Below are 17,390 nucleotides of genomic sequence, written 5' to 3'. Positions count from 1 at the left end.
TGGCGACTGAACAATTTTATTTCCTGTAACTGACTTCATTATTTGTTGTAAGAGCATATATGATATTAATACTCTTTGATACTTGGATTACTCGTTGCTTCATTATAATATCTTAAACTTCATTTCTATATAATCCCATCATCAGATATTACAAATATGACACACATTTTATATGTCCATGGGAGTCAAATGGTTCGTATACAAAAAACACTTAATTAAAGACAAAATAATCTTAAAAGATCGTATACAAATAAAAAAAATTAAAGACAAAATTAGATTACGAAGGAGTTTCTCCAATTGTCCTTGTCAAAAATGTACGCACGCCTTGGTGCGAAAGTAAGGCATCGAAATTCCCCGCACAATCTCCACGGCAATTGTGTTTCTGGGGTAACATTGGAAACGATTCCTAATCTAATTTTCTGCAAATGTTTGGTACAAATTGTAAATGGCCAAATGAATAATTTATTTGGTGTCATTTGATAGTAAGGCCATAATACTAAATTCAAGGCTCCCGTCACGATCCCCGTGTACATCGACCGAGATTGTCTCAATCTAGACACTTGAAATTTGGTACGTTTTATTTTGGCAAAAGACGTCGGTCCCAATTGCACGGAGCTATTATACATCACCGTTTTTCCTCCTTGGAGCGGCCGGACGGACATCAAACATCAATTACCCGGCTGATTGTGTTCTTCGTAACGTATGAAGTTGCTCCAATGAACACTAATATAGCCTAGGACCAGTAGATCTGGATTCCGTTTTGATAGTTAATATGTAAGCTCCTGCAGGCAAATTACAGACAGAGTCACAAAAGCGTAAAATGATAAATTGGCAATAGATATCGAACTTTTTAAACGACATATAATATTAATAATATATAATAAATAAGATAAATATAAAATAAAATTGCAGGTCTTTCTAGCTTAAATCTCTTCTTTGTACATGTATTAAGAAAATACATGAGTATTACAACATATCAAACCTAGAATTCCATATAACCCCGTTCTTTTCTATTATGTTTCAATTTATTTTAATGGAATTTTATAGGGGTGTAGGACAAAACAATAAGTGAAATCTTGTGTATAGTCTGTCCCAAGATATTTATGCTGCACATTTTTTATTTTGTTCTATATTTATAAATACGTTTGGGTTCGGACGATGTTCATTCAATAGCATAAAAATTTACCAAGATTTCCCCCTTGAAACACCCCCTCTAGCTTGTCAGATTTCAATACATACAAGTCTACGGGGAATTCAATTTCCATTGCAAAGGAGTTGAAGGTACCCGGATAATAATGTTAAAAAATTGTGCGATGTATTCAGAGTGACCTCCGAATGCAGAAAAGATGTAAACATGTTCCCAATTATAAATCTTCGAAAGAAATCAGTTTTTGCTTCTGTGAATTTTTTTTTTAGTGAAAAACGATAATTTGTCAATGAAGATACCCTGAAAGTTTTCCCTTTCATCGATTTCAATTGCACTTCTTTCACAGGTATGTGTATTTTTTTTTATATTAAAAATCGTCCAAATGTGCAGCATTAATTTTTTGGGACAGACTATAAATATGTTTATCTTAATATTCATAAAAATGATCAGGTTCAATAGTCATCAACATTTCTGTTTAATCATAGTCTAAATTTCAAAAGAGAGAATATATGGTCGAAACGTGAGTAGTATTTAAATACATGCACTTGCTTATAATTACTTTTGCTGTCGAATCTCTTTTTTCCCCTTGTTGTCTTTTTTTTTCTTTTCAAACAGCATTTATTTTTAAACGTTTGTATAGTTTGAATGGACTTTGTTGTCGGGATCGGGTCTCATAAAAATCTTACCTGTAAAAAGCGAAAGTAGACACTCCTCCAACGTCCAACGTCAACAACTTTTATTTTCATAATATCAAATAGTAAGTTTGTTTTGTTATGTAAATATGTGTTAAATTTTTTTTTTAAATTAGAGGGTTAAAACTTAAATAAACATGTAAATATGGCGTTAAAAAGTAGGTTACCAACACGATTTCCCCTTAAATTAGAAAAATACAGCGACCTAGATACAATCGCATAATGTCCTACGGACCCGCTGCTGAGGGCTTCTCTAACTTATAGTGACCAGACCTGCAGCAATGATTCTACCCACCTCCATGAACATTGTATACATCACTGTTTATTGTGAAGAAGTGTTATTTTTTCATAAGAAATTCTCTTTGTATTAGATACGGCATTTAGATGGATGCTCAAGCCCCTGATCAAAATGGCTCACATCAAAAGCCTCTTCACATAAAAACTCCAGCTATCTTGAGCACACCTCTGTCCAAATGCGCTGGATTACAAGTTTACCTCAAACTAGAAAATCTGCAAGTTCCAGGGAGCTTCAAGATTAGGGGAATCGGAAACTTATGTCAAAAGGCAAGTTCTTTCATAAGTACATGAACAGTATTCAATGTTACCTTTTTTTGGAGATCAAATGGCAAACACCTTCATACATAAATTTTATATCTTGTCACAATTAGAGATCGATATCATTATGTTGGTCTGATTTATTTTTGTTGTTGATAATGACACCAGGCTGTATCCAAAGGCTGTAAGAGGGTGGTATGTGCCTCAGGTGGAAACGGAGGTTTAGCAGCTGCCTATGCTTCTCGACTTCTCAATCTCCCAGCAACCATTGTTCTCCCAACAACTACACCAGATTTTGTGGCAGAAAAACTGAGAGACCAGGTACATTTAATTGTTCTTTCAGTTGTGTTCCATATTTTAACAGACACATTGTAGATCTTTTGTAATTTCAGTGGTAGAAATATTATTTTGTAAACTCTAAGAATTTGAGGGATATTTGGTGTGTGCTTGTAGTTTTGGCAAAGGACTATATATGATATGGCCCTAAAATGGCCCCCTAAAATGAACATCATCATTTTACTGTAATTCTTTGTTTTCTTTGTACAGATATATATGTGATGTTTTTACAAAATGTTCATTTTGATTCAACTGCCCACAATTTAGAAAAATGACATCATAAAGACAACCTTTTATCACCATTTTTAGCACAAAACAACTTGTTTTCAGGCAGCTTTTCTTTTAGAAAACATAGAGTGCATGCTTGAACAAACAAAATAGTTTAATCCGAGATGTATCAAGCTAAGGTTAGTGAGTGACAAAAAAATGTTCCTTGTTCAAGCAAGCGCTCTATATTTTCCATTCATAAAAAGATAAGAGAAATGTCAATTGTTTGACTAATTTTGATTGAATTATAGAAATAGCTTCACTTCTGACATCATATACTGCCAGTGAGTGCAAATAAATCAAATAAATAGGTGAAAAATATATTTTACAGCAACTCTTCTAAAATATAACATATAAACATTTTATTGTACCCGAAACACTTAAAAAATGGCGAATTATGGGGGCCAAATTTAACTCATATCATATATAGTTCTTTAATTTTTTTTTATACTCCAGAAGTACATGTAAGCTGATATTGGTGACTTGTGGTAAAATACTAGTAGATTGTTTGCAGAGTTCCATATGAGGATGAACATTTTTACATGTAGGATTAGGTCTTTTTTGTACTGCAAGAGTTATCTTTCTTCTCAAGGAAGCAACCGTGGAAGTCCATGGCAGTGTTTGGGATGAATCAAATCAATATGCTATGACTCTTGCCAAAGATCCAGGTAAAATCGTCTCCTTTATAATTCAAAATTTCAAACCAAGCAATAATATAAAAATGTACTTGAAGTTCTTTTAGATAAAAATAAATATATTCTGCTATCTGTCTTGTAGACTGTCTGTATGTTCATCCTTTTGATCATCCAGATGTATGGTAAGATCTCCATTTTCTAATGCATTATAAATCTAGAGAGCTGACAGACAAAGAATGCAAAAATATTAAAAACTGAGTGCAGATTTACTAATTGTTTTTTCCATCTACTAGAAAATCTTTTGATTTCTTATGTACAAGTAAATAACAATGAGCTCCTAATAATGAACCCTTTGTAATCCTGTAGATTCAACAAGATACAATATAGTAATATTTTAAATCTAGTTTAATGTTTTGATTTGTAGGGAGGGACATGAATCCTTGATAGTGGAGGTCAAGCAGCAGCTGCCCTGCCCACCTGATGTTGTGGTGGCTTCAGTAGGTGGTGGGGGACTTTTATGTGGGGTCATACAAGGGATGCAGAGAGTTGGATGGGGCCACATCCCTGTGGTGGCAATGGAGACTGAAGGAGCAGACTGTCTGAATGTGTCACTGAGAGAAAACAAGGTGGCCACCATTCCAGCAATTACAAGGTTTGTCAGTTGAAAAATATTACATCGCTACAAATTTCTATAGATATGTTGTTATCTGATTTTTTTTTTTCAGAAAAAGCAAAATATGTCATTTAAGTTGCATTTCTTATTCTTATTATGCTTCATACAAAATTAATCTTACAATTGTTATATGGTCTCATATCAATTTTATTTGCAGATTGTTAGGTGGGAGGGAGGTTCAGAGGGGCCTGTACTGTTTTGGAAAATTAAAACTTTTTAAATTCACATAGTATTTAAGTTACCATAAAATAGGAATCTGAAACCCAGCTTGATAAAAAATTGAAAATGAAATTATTTATCATTTTGACCATAAGCTGCAAGATGGTATAGTGATTTTTTAAGGGATAACAAAGTGAGGTAATTCTATAAATTACTGGTTTCCTTCTAAAAATGTTTATAAAACATTTATCATTCATGTTACTTATTATGATGTTGATTGCATTTCTGTCTTAAAATTGATAAAAGTTCAAGTTTTTATACATTGATGTAGAGTTGTACTATTATTAATTAAATAAGAAAAGCTAACATATGAATTGTTTTTGTTTGCAGTTCTGCAAAAAGCCTTGGTGCTCTTACTCCATGCACACAAGTGTTTGAATTATGCAAGAAGTATAAAGTTATATCAAAGCTTTGTACAGACAAACAAGCAGTTGATGCTTGTCTGAAATATGCAGGTAAACTCATTTTAATAATTTGTATTTACAACTCGATGAATAAATTCTGAATCCTTTTGCATGACATAAAAGCTCAAAGTTGGAGTCCTTCTCTTGAGAACATGAATTCTATCCTTTTGTATTTTTAATGACAAAACTAAGACAACTAACACATTTCTGTATTCTTATGATTGAAAACTTAACATTTGACTGGAAGATACTAAACTTTATCTTACTTTTAAGTGTGTATCTTCAAATCATCAGTGTTTGTGGTTAATGTTATAGATGACCATCGACAGTTGGTGGAACCCGCATGTGGTGCCAGTTTGGCCGCTGTCTATAGTGGCATCCTCAATGACCTTCAATCTCAAGGTCAACTTAGTGAAATAAAGTCTGCACTAATTGTCGTCTGTGGTGGTAGTACAGTGACTCTTGATGCTCTCAGTAAATGGAAGAAAGATTTTGAATTATAACATGATTTTAGTGGCTTTTAAATGAACAGGTGTTGGATTTAGTGATATCCTAGATATAGTAGTGGTATCTATACATAATTTGGGTTTTTATTCTGTGATATTTCACCCAGGAGCAGCTACAGTTTATTTTGAGTTTTATTTGTGAATCAGAGTGGGAAATCTGTTTTGAATAAATGTCTTAAAATGGAATCTTTGTTTTAATAAAGGTTTAGCCATCTGCTTTGTACTGACATGAAAGAGATGTAGGATCTCACTTTCACATACATTATTGAGATGTGAAAAAACAATACTAGTATTTACTCCTTTCATTAGGGGCCCGCAAGGATTTGCGGGTGCCCTATAGTAATCACTCTGTCCGTCCGTCCTTCTGTCTGTCCGTCTGTCACTCTTCCGTCCACAAATTACCTGTTTTTTTTCTAATAACTTTTTTATGGTTGCCCAATCAAGTTCAAATTTGGTATGGTAGTTCAGTAGGCAGAAATACATATTTTGATGCTAAGTTTGGTTCTCTATGTCTTCTGGTTTGGAGCTGGGGTGGTGGGGTAGAATCCTAACTATGTATAAGAATTCACCCTAATATTTTTACCCCTCAGTTTAAAGGATGGTATTTGATAAAGAATATATTTCATTCTAGTCCAAATACTTATATTCTGTAAAATAAAAAAAATATATGAATTACAATAAATTTAAATTTTTTTTTATTAGATATCAGTTTTTTTATTCTTTTTTTTTTCTTTTTTAATGGATGTTTGGTGTTGTTGTTGTTTTTGGTTGCTATGTTTATATTAAAGGAAACTTAAGAATAGTACCTGAAAATGTTCCATCTGTAAGCCCTGATTAAATTCAATAAATGGATGAGAGCAGGATAATTAATCCCCTGAGATTAATTATCTTGCCTGTTTCAGAAAATCTAAGGTCTGTCTTTATCTGTTATATGTATTACCGTACACATGTGTCTGCAAGTGATGTTTGTTTGAAGTTGAGGCAAAGCCCAGGTATCATTGAATTGGTATCAATTCTTTGTTTTTTTTAAAATTTTTTATTTCATCCCATGTTAACCCACTTTATCCCGTGGATATGACTCATAGGATATTTTTTTGATATCCCACAGGTGTGACTTTACAATGGGATTTGCGAAGGCATAATGAAGTAAAATAATGTGGAGTTTTATAAACAGTGTAAACATTGATTGTGGTGTATAAAACATGGGATAAATAGAATCTCATATGATTTGTAGTATAATATGATTTTTATCCAACTTGTGTGTTTTATCCCCTCACTAAGGCTCAAGAAAAAAGCACTTTAATTGTTGGATGAAAATCATATCCAACTTCAAATCACGAGATCTTATATATTCCAGTTCTTTATATCTTCTGCCGGGCATTTATTTTTCATCATTGTTAATATAAAGAGGATGGAATTCAAAGTTTTTTTTTCAGTTCTCTATATTAATTGTCATAGCGGGGCCCTTCCTGACTGGTCAGTTTTCGAGTTTTAGAAAGTAATTAGTCTAGCATTAATGTCAAATTCAAACTTCTTTATGCCATATGAATAATTGGCTGTTGGATATTGAAGATGTACTAGATATCATTTAAAAACATTAACGCCTATATTTAATGAAACGTTAAATAAACTTTCAGAATAAATTGATGAACTAAAGTCTTTAATCAATTTATTTTTTTGCAGAATTTTTAAATTTTTGTTGATCATTAACACTGTGCCGGATAAATGTGCCAGTGCCTAGGTGGCTTTTTTGCACTTGTCTTGGGTGCATGTATTGTAAAATGTAAATATGTTATAATTTTTGTAAATCATGACATTAAGAGTTTATAACTACTTTTGTTATTGATGTCTCTCACTTATCAATTAGGTATTTTATACCTTTGAAAATTAAATTCCGCAAGGAAATTTTTGTTTTCCATAGTATAAAAGAACTTCCTATAGGAATTAAAATTCGGTAGGATTTGAACAAAATTTTAGAAATCTATGGGAAATTTAAGGAAATGAAATTCTAATCTCCTAAAGAAAAACAACTACCTGTCTGAATTTGATTCCTGTGGGAAATACTGTTATTATAGGAAGTATTATTTCTGTAGGATTTTTTGAAATTCCTATAGGATTTTGAATATTTCCTATCGGAAAATTATTTCCCTTATGGGAATTATTTTCCAATGGGATATTAGTTTTTAAAGGTAAATATCTTACCTGTCAGGTGAGACACACTAAAAACAAAAGTGGTTATACTTAAAATCATGTGCGTGATGGGTTTTCATACGTACTCAAATGGGTTTCGGGTCACGTGATCAGGTAATAGTGGGACCATGCGGTGGCGTGGCACTCTAAGCTCGCACGCTAGTAGCGATTGAAGTTAAAATGACTGCAGATGATATGGAAAATGTTGATTTTTGGCTGACAAATGGTTGTTTAATATGTGTTTTGTGTAAATAAAATAACGCTGGCGAGCAGCGTACCTATGTAGTACTTGTTGGTTTTATTCCTTTACCACTTTATTGTTTTACATTCGGACGAACGTAGTGAGGGAGAATATAATGTCTATAAATGGTATATTGGTAATTTGGTGTCTATGGAATTTTACTTGCTCATTAAACCTATATTAGTTTAGCAATGTAAAAATAAAAAGTTGAAAAATATCAGTTCAAATAACCATACGTAAATTGCATCACGTTTGGAAACCACGAGTATACTCTGTTAAAATAGCTCTGGTCTGTAGAAACTGATTGTGTTATTATAGAAACTGATCAGCTTTTGTGAACCTTATACACATACAGCAATACACCTAAATCCAAATGCAATGATAGACAAGTCAAATGCAGATGGCTAGTTTATAGCGTAGTCAATTTATAAAACATTTTCACAGACAGATGAATGAGAGAAAGATTAATAGATAGTATAAATTAAAGGGGCATGGTCACGATTTTGGTCAAATTCTGTTTTTCTGTTTTCATTATTTACAATGCTTAAGGAAAGCATTTCTACTGATCAAATGAAATTTGAGGGTCAGTTGTAAAGTTATTAGCAAGATACAGGGCTCACAATTCTTTGTCATGTAAACAAGTCTCGTGCCCTGTTGTTGTTTACATAGGTTTAGTACACCAGTAAAAAATCTTTTTCAAGCTGATTTGTCTATCTTTTTATTCATTTTAAGCATAAATAAACATTTCATTACGTTTAACACATTCATTAGGTCAAAAATTGGAATTTTCACTTCAACAGTCAAAATGTAAACAAAAGCTTTGTTTACATAGCAAAGAATTGCAAGCTCTGTAACTTGCTTATAACTCAACTAATGACACTCAAATGTTGGTTGCCTATTAAAAATGCCTTACTGAAGCATTGTGAACATTAACATTGACTAAAATCGTGACCATGCCCCTTTAATATACATAACATATATCTAGTATTAAGTTCCTTTTTTGAGTTTTACTTTGCATATTGATATCCTTTATAACAAATTGTAAATTTTTAACTATATACTATAGATTTATTTCTAAAGACAAAGGCGTTTAAGGTAGAATGCTGCACCAACCTTTTATGTTATGGATCGTTAGAGTATCATTTCTGAAACATGACTCCGTTGTTCAAAGAAGGATATATACTCTTAGTTATTTTGTACAAAAAATTCTTATAAAATAATAAAGAGCATACATCTTTCTTTGAACAACGGAATCATGTAATAAAAATGATACTCAAATGATGCATAAAATAAAACTTTGGTGTAGCATTCCACCATAAAAATGACTGCCATGCCGTAACAGCGACTGCACAGCCACTGCCGTGACCAGGATTCGAACCTGGGTTGTCGCGGCCACAACGCGAAGTACTAACCACTATACGATCACGGCTATTTTGGCAGGTACTGTCAATTATCACTTGAATGAAAGTATTTCAGATTAACAATATCGCATATATACTCTTTCACAAGAGTCTTTAGGAACTTGCTTCCTTTGTTCACTAACTTTTTGATAACATTTTCAATAAGAGGTCTCTATCGCGTTTCAAAAAAAAAAATAAGCGTATGCTTTTGTATACATCTCTCTAGTGTTTATGTTTTAAAAATTGATGGTTAACGAAAGTTATGAAGTTATCATTCAATTGATATAGATTACTTTATAAATTCATGTATATTTTGTCAAATCAACAATGGTTTTCTCATAGATATATTGTTAGTATATCGTATAAATAAATTTATGACTCCTTATTGTTCATGTAATGAGTACGTATTAATTTATACATACGTGCACGTATACCGAATTCCAGATAACTAAAGCAAGAAGCAATGTTGAGTTACTTGACGAAAGACGTACTAGTGAACATTTCATATATAACGTTTTTACCTTGAGTTGTATGGGAAAAAATCGGTTATTGTCTATCCCTTACCTTGAAACTTTCAACTATTAACAATTTAGGGTTTCATCTATTATCTACAAAGGCAGTTCAATGAAACTCTTTCTATGAAGTTTAAAACAAAGAATAACAGACCAGTGATTAATGAAGAAGGACATTAAAGGGGCAATGTCACGATTTTGGTCAAATTCTATTTTTATGTTTTTATTATTAACAATGCTTTAGAAAAGCATTTTAAATGATCAAATAAGATTTGAGAGTCATTCGTAGAGTTATAAGCAAGATACAGGGCTAACAATTCTTTGTCATGTAAACAAGGCTCGTGCCCTGTTTTTGTTTACATAGGTTCAATATACCAGTAAAAAAATTTCTAGCTTATTTGTCTATCTTTTTATTTATTTTAAGCATAGATAAACTTTTTTTTAATGTTTAACACATTCTTTTTAGGTTTAAAACTGAAATTTTTACTTCAACGTTCAAAATGTAAACAAACGCTTTGTTTACATAGCGAAGAATTTAAAGCTCTGTAACTCGCTTATAACTCAACAAAGACACTTCAATTTCGGTTGCCTATTTAAAATGCCTTTCTAAAGCCTTATAAATATTAATATCGAAAAAATAATTTTTGATCAAAATCGTGACCATGCCCCTTTAAACAATATTCACCCAAGCTTAGATTTTATCAAGTTGTTTTTGATGATTTTATACGGTGTTCTTATGTTGATGTATTTAAAAAGAAAAGTAGAGAAATAAGTTTTTAGTAGTTTAAAATTAAGTTCACATAATCTTGCCATAAAAAAGGTAGACACTTACCTATTCCAACGCAAGAAAGACTTTGTAATTATTTTAAAGCTGGAGCAGTTGAAGATGAATTCCAATTTTTATTCAGCTGTTCTAAATATATTCATTTGAGGTTTTTTGAAAGAAATATACATGTTTACATACTAAAAATAATTCTTCAAAAATGTCAGATATCCTAATGGCTAAGTTCTGTTTCAATAATAAATCTTCAATAGTGTTGAAAATGAAAATAACTCTCTCATTTATACCATAAAGTTAATGTACATAATACAGAAACAATGCATTAACTTAATTGTCAGAACTGTTTTCCTCCCATGTGAATGTGAGATATAATGATATCTAATGATATGTAATGATAATCTTTTATACTAATATGTAATAAAACAATACCTATTTATGCGTATATTTGGCCTTTGACAATTAGTGTAATTGTGTTTGTGCCAATAAAATATTTGTATTAAGGAACAAGTTAGAAGTAAGAAATAGTCGAAATAAACTTTAGAAACTAGCTACTAAGTAAGGTATACTTATTATACTTCTTAAATTTATACAAAATTTTGACTAAAAAACTTCTATAAGCTTTGGTACCTGAAAAAATAGTCAGGTTGTTTCAATGACTATTCTATCACAATTATTGTCGTTTATTTCTGTTTACCAAATTTTTAGTTAATTAAGCTAGAGATCTGCGAGTTTAAATGTGCAGCTAGATACTTTCAAAGTAAATCATAAGCTAAGTTTAAAAACTAATTTTCGAAAATAAAATTTTCATATTTTTTAAAATTAGTTATATATACGTCTGCTGGCTTCTTTTATCCAAAGTTTGTTAAAACATGCATAAATGGATAACGTCCTTCAAATTATTTTCGTTCGCACAAAAAGATTGTGCGACATTATTCTTTACATTTGGTTTTTGTGTATATAAATTTTGTAGACAAACCTAATGATATCAGGCGTTTTGGTTATACAGTAGCGTAAAATTAACGAGTTTTAAAGTAAAAACGGAGTGACACCGATATAGTTGAACATGTAAATGTCGTTTACCGTAACGTTTAAAACCTTTTTTCGTACAGAACTGTTTTTGGCATATATCCATTACATTTGCCGGAGGAAAAATTGTCGCTATTGTTTTATCAAAGCATTCTAATTTTTTTTTTTTTTGGGGGGGGGGGGAATTCTTTGGTTTGGTCATCAAAAATGACTGCCATGCCGTAACAGCGACTGCACAGCCACTGCCGTGACCAGGATTCGAACCTGGGTTGTCGCGGCCACAACGCGAAGTACTAACCACTATACGATCACGGCTATATTGGCAGATACTGTCAAAGACCACTTGAATGAAAGTTATTTAGTCTAACAATATCGCAAATACTCTTTCACAAGGGTCTTTAAGAACTTGCTTCCTTAATTAACTAGCTGAATGACAACATTTTCAATAAGAGGTCACTATCGCGTTTCCAAAAAAAAAAGAAAGATACGCTTTTGTATACATCTCTATAACTTCAAACGTTCTTGTAGTTTTAGCTTATGGTTTTGCAATCTAATGGTTAAAGAAAGTTATTTGGTTATTATTCAATTAATATGAATTACTTTATGAATTCATGTACATTATCTAAAATTAGAAATGGTTTAATCTTTGTTTTTATTAACATTGCTGCAAGTTTCTCATAGATTTATTGCTTTTATATCTTATGAATAAATTTATTTAAGAAATAAGGAATCATTCTCTGAGAATTATGAAATGATAATTTAAGTCGGGGCGTGATCAAACCCAATAAAGCCCGAAGGACCTATAAAATAGATTTGATCAAGCCCCGACCGAAATCATCACTTCAAAATATTCAAAGAATGGTTCCTTATTACTTATATTTATATAATTTTCAGCCATTGTACGATTAAATATTATAATATAAATAAGCAAACCCCTCTTGCACCCCAATTACACGTCATTTGAATTTATTGGACTATGTAGTACAAAATCGATACAAAGTGTTATCACAGGCAAAGACACTGAAACATGTAAATATTATTCTATTTGTTCATTAAATGAGGACGTATTCATTTGTACGTACATAAACCGAATTCCAGATTACTAAAACAAGAAACAAGTTGCTGTCCTTTAAAAAAGGACTGCAATACGTGGACCATTTGCATGTGTTTCCAACGAAAACGTGAAAGCCTTAAAATTATCACAGATTCCACCGACTCTAGCTCCCTGCTTTTAACCACTAAATTTGTACGTTGTATTACGTATATATATCTATAGTTGACTTTTAATCTCAGAATGTAATTAAAGGGTTCATACTTCTAAAATAATTATGATCTATATTAATGAAGATTGCATGTATAGTATCAGGCATTCGGCGAATTCTAATTTTTGCGCACACATTACGCTTCGCACTACTTTGTTACATGCAACTACGTTATGCAGTGACAGCTATACTATAAATGTGTAAATCAATTTCATATTTTGATGCATTTTTCTTGAGATTTAAACTTTTATACAGTGACATAATTATTCAATCATACTTAAATGCTTAAATAATTTTAATCGGGAAGTACTTTAGCCCTGCCTTCTATAAAAGTAAAGTTAAGCTACATGTGTATTCGGAAAACAACAAAACATTATAAATTATGCTTTTTGATGAATGCTGTAGTTTCGGCATTACATTACCTAATACTGACAGTTTATCACATGCCGATCATTTCTTTAACAGGTCGGGTACACTACCTTATATGGATAGCATTGTTTAACACGTGACAGTATTTTCGTCAAACAGATTCTCCAATCCAGTGAATGAGTTGCAATTCATGACGGTCTACAACGTGTTTACGATTCAACAAACTCACATGGTTTTTGTCTGTTTTATTCACAATATTTAATTGCTTGCCGGAATGTTTGTACATCTTGATTTTTACTTTAGAAGGTAAAAAAGGAAAGATTACGTACCATTAACTTTATTCCATGCTCACATTGCAAAATAATGTTGTTGTAGTTGATCAATTGTTGCTTCAAAAAATGATCAGTATCAAACGACTGACAAACATACGCATACAAGTACAAATAGATTTTGATAAGAAAAAACTGCACAATTGTGTATTGGTGATTTTATCATTGTGCACTAGAAATAAATACAGGTAACTGTACATTTTTAACATACGTGAATAGCTACGGTAGTAGAAATGCACAAATATACAAATGCAGAAGTGCAAGCTATACAGCATATAGTATTTTGTCCATAAGCATTCTGATGAATGTCCCTGAGGAAAATATCAACGCGCATTTTACTAATGTTGTCCCAAATATGGGGTATCTCGTGAAAAAACGCTACTCTCTGCTTCTAATTCAATAGGACGTACAGCCATTTCATGCATATCTTTTACAATTTAATGCCATGCTATGGTATGCGATTTTTATTAAATGCTATGAGATTTGTATGCTATGCTATGAGAAATTGAAATGAAGGGCTTAATGATATGGTATGCTATGCTATGGTATGGTATGCTATGAGATTTGAACAATGCCTCCATACACAGAAGAGTTCTACACATTTCGAAGTAAAATAATAAGAAGCCAAAGTTTACCACAAATCTATCTTGTAAACATTTATATTTTTTCTCAAATAAATACATTTAAAACCGAGTTTTAATAATGTTGTATGCTATGCTATGGAATGCTATGGTATGATATGACGAATGCGATTCTATGAGATTGTATGCTATGATATGAGATTCCAATGCTATGCTATGAGAATTCAATGATATGCTATGAGATTGCAATGCTATGCTATGCTATGGTGTATTTTGTAAAAGATATGCTTGAACCGCCTGTACCTCTCTTTTGAACATTGACAATAGGGTATTTAAATAGGTTGATATAAGTCCTCATATGCAATATTTTTTAAATGTGAGCATAGAAATTGAAGTTCAGACATAAGTGTCCATATAAATTTCATAAATTCTGAAAAATCATTCAAAATGAGTTTCCAAATGACAATTTAAAATGGTATATATTTTCAATACGCTTTGTATACACTGAAACTTATAGTAGCCCACAATGCCTTGCAACTCATTCACCTGATTGGTTTGTCGATAAAAGTAAACAGATGGCTAATTTAGTATGCAAATTTATGCCGACGTCACAAAATATAGTGGTCTCGACCTGTTTAAAAAGAATACTTTGTTTTTGTAGTGTTTACCGACAAATTTACAATTACAGCGCCTTTGAACTTATATGTGCATATGGCATGGAATCCCAATCCCGATTCAGATAAACCTGTGCTTGCCTGGTTCCCTGAGCTATACCCATTACGCACAGGAACCAGGCTAGCTCATGCGCAGGCTGAATTTTCCCCATAGCATCCGGTTTAACCTCGCTTATATATTTTCTGCGTGGACCTCAGGGTCCACGCAACAATTTTGAGTTACTTGACGAAAGACGTACTAATGTACATTTCATATATAATATTTTTACCTTGAGTTGTGTGGGGAAATCGGTTATTGTCTACTCTTTACCTTAAAACTTCATGTGCAGTTAACACATAAAGATACATGTATCTTGCTCAATTAGGCAACAAGTTGAAAGTAAGAAATAGTCTAAAAGAAACTTTTGAAACTTACTTATAAGTAAGGTGTACTAATCATACCTCTTTAATTTATACAAAATATAAATAGTATCATCGTGTATTCAAAAAATCTTTGACAAATTATATTAGACTGTTTGCATAATTACTTGACCTTCTACTTATAACGCTTAATTGAAACACTGTTGTGATGTCATTCCTTTGCACCAGAAGTCTAAGATTTTACCTGTGACAGTCCGATATTAGTGAGCTTCTTAATATGAGACCGTTACCAGTGTTTACAGTACTGATATCCTTCTCAATCGGACTGTTAGGTAAATTCAATGGCATTGTTTTATGTACGATATTATTTATTTTATATGGGGTTATAAAGTTACAATATTCATGTGAAAAATTGATTACTTCTTATTCTTAATTTTCATAATAACGTATTCATTTATACATGAAAACTGACTTTTATTATCAAAAAAAAGCTAACAGAAATTTTGAGTTACTTCAAGAATGTTCCCATTTGATATCTGAGGTTTTTATCTTAAGGGTGTTGTTTACTCAGGGTTTGAGTTCTCGAATCCGGATTGTTATAAAGTTCAATGTCATGAGTAAAATTTGTTCTAAACACAAAACGTATCTGTGAAATGAATTCTTATTGACATAACATTCGATATTTCTACTATATTATGGAATTATACCAAAACAAAAATAGACTTTTAGCCAAACAGAGGAAATTCGGACTAAATTTTGCAGATTTTGTTTTCTGCTAAAACAATTTTGGAAGTACTCTAATATTAAAAGTTAAGATTTTATGTTTTAGTCTATATAGTTTTGCATATTTTCTAGTAGTTTTACCTCATTTGTTCATTATAATAAACGTTTGGCATGAATTTAAAAAATATTGAAATATGCTTAAAAACGAGAAAAGGCACCATATCTCAAAATTTTGATCATTGACCTTATATAAATTGTATGCGAACAGAATAAGATCAATATAAAGAGTTTAATACTATAAATGTTTTTGTATTATCATCATTCAATTTTTTGTAAAATTGGATCAAAAATGGGTAGGAATTTGAAAAGTGATAGAGTAATTCGGACTGGAATATTTATAAAAATTGTGAAGGAAAACTTAATGCGTTGTATGTATTTAGTGTCACTGCCATTCATAAATTGTATTTCATTTTCAAAAGTGTTGAGCAATTTGTATTATTTTCACAATTAAGAAAATCTCAATCATAGTGTAAAAGTTTAAGTGATTTTCCTTTAATTTTCCAAAAATATACAATGGCCATTATCTCAAAAAGTAGGTCATTGACCTACTTTTTTGAAAATGAAAAATAACACTACAATAAAAGGTCTATAACACGCAATAGTTGGTTTTTCATTATCATCAGTGGAATTTTTTTTCATTCTGAGTAAACGTCATCCTTAAGACGAATATGCAGTCGCTGTAACGGCATGGCAGTCTTATTTGATAATAACCCATACAATGTGAATTAAAAATGTGAGTAGAATGCTACGGCATGGCAACCGCCAATCCCACCCTCTGCCCTTCCCCCGAAAAAAAAAGTCTTGTTACTAATTCGTTACCTTATGTTTCATATTTTGTGGGTGCCTGTGATTATACTTGTCAAGCCTTATATTATAGGTATACATGTATAATTGCAAAAGAAGCGATTATTACAATGTACCACAAAAAACAACGTAAATGAGGCCAAATCTCTTTTAGCATACTCAACAATTATCAGATTAGATACGATGCAAAGAAATCACCAAACAATCCATTGAATCAAAAGGTACTATTATATATTAACATTTTGCAATATAATCAATAACAAGTTTGTCTTTTGAAATGTAAATTGACCTGTCGCAGATGGAACTGAAGGTCATATGATTATTTGTCATGATTGTTTATCAAAACTGTAAATCTAAAATATAAGACGATTCTATTGTAAATAAATATAAAGACATAGTTACATGTATGATGCTAAAGAATCAAGACTATAAGCAATTTTCAAATTTAATGTCGTGTATCGTTCTTCTTCAAATTCATAGTTACCTCAAAAATATTCTACAAGTGTAAAATGTACAAATAGTTACAAGGTGTAACAGGCAAGAAAACATTCAATCTTTAAAACTAACGTAACATTTTTATAAGGTGTATGGGACACCTGTCAATATTAATGTGTATAAAAGTACAATATAATTAATATATTTTC

The 17,390-nt window shown here is 31.6% G+C and overlaps 1 protein-coding gene and 2 non-coding genes across 3 annotated transcripts; 1 reads left to right on the top strand and 2 right to left on the bottom strand.

Moving 5' to 3' along the window:
• Positions 1 to 1,797: 1,797 nt before the first annotated feature.
• LOC105345374 (serine dehydratase-like) lies at positions 1,798 to 5,620 on the top strand. The gene is made up of 8 exons (XM_011453500.4): positions 1,798 to 1,904; positions 2,211 to 2,403; positions 2,563 to 2,715; positions 3,590 to 3,665; positions 3,775 to 3,814; positions 4,057 to 4,284; positions 4,855 to 4,979; positions 5,244 to 5,620. Exons 2-8 carry the CDS (start codon positions 2,224 to 2,226, stop codon positions 5,429 to 5,431), a joined length of 990 nt encoding a protein of 329 aa, XP_011451802.3. The 5' UTR covers positions 1,798 to 1,904; positions 2,211 to 2,223; the 3' UTR covers positions 5,432 to 5,620.
• A 3,602-nt stretch (positions 5,621 to 9,222) lies between these two features.
• Positions 9,223 to 9,294, bottom strand: Trnah-gug (transfer RNA histidin (anticodon GUG)). Its single transcript has one exon. It is a non-coding gene; the product is annotated as a tRNA-His (tRNA).
• Positions 9,295 to 11,827: 2,533 nt separating this feature from the next.
• Positions 11,828 to 11,899, bottom strand: Trnah-gug (transfer RNA histidin (anticodon GUG)). The gene has a single exon. It is a non-coding gene; the product is annotated as a tRNA-His (tRNA).
• Between the last annotated feature and the right edge of the window lie 5,491 nt (positions 11,900 to 17,390).

Source organism: Magallana gigas, chromosome 3, assembly GCF_963853765.1.
Source record: "Magallana gigas chromosome 3, xbMagGiga1.1, whole genome shotgun sequence".
Lineage (NCBI taxonomy): Eukaryota > Metazoa > Mollusca > Bivalvia > Ostreida > Ostreidae > Magallana > Magallana gigas.
The sequence above is the reverse complement of the archived record's forward strand: the minus strand, read 5'-3'. Positions and strand labels throughout refer to the sequence as shown.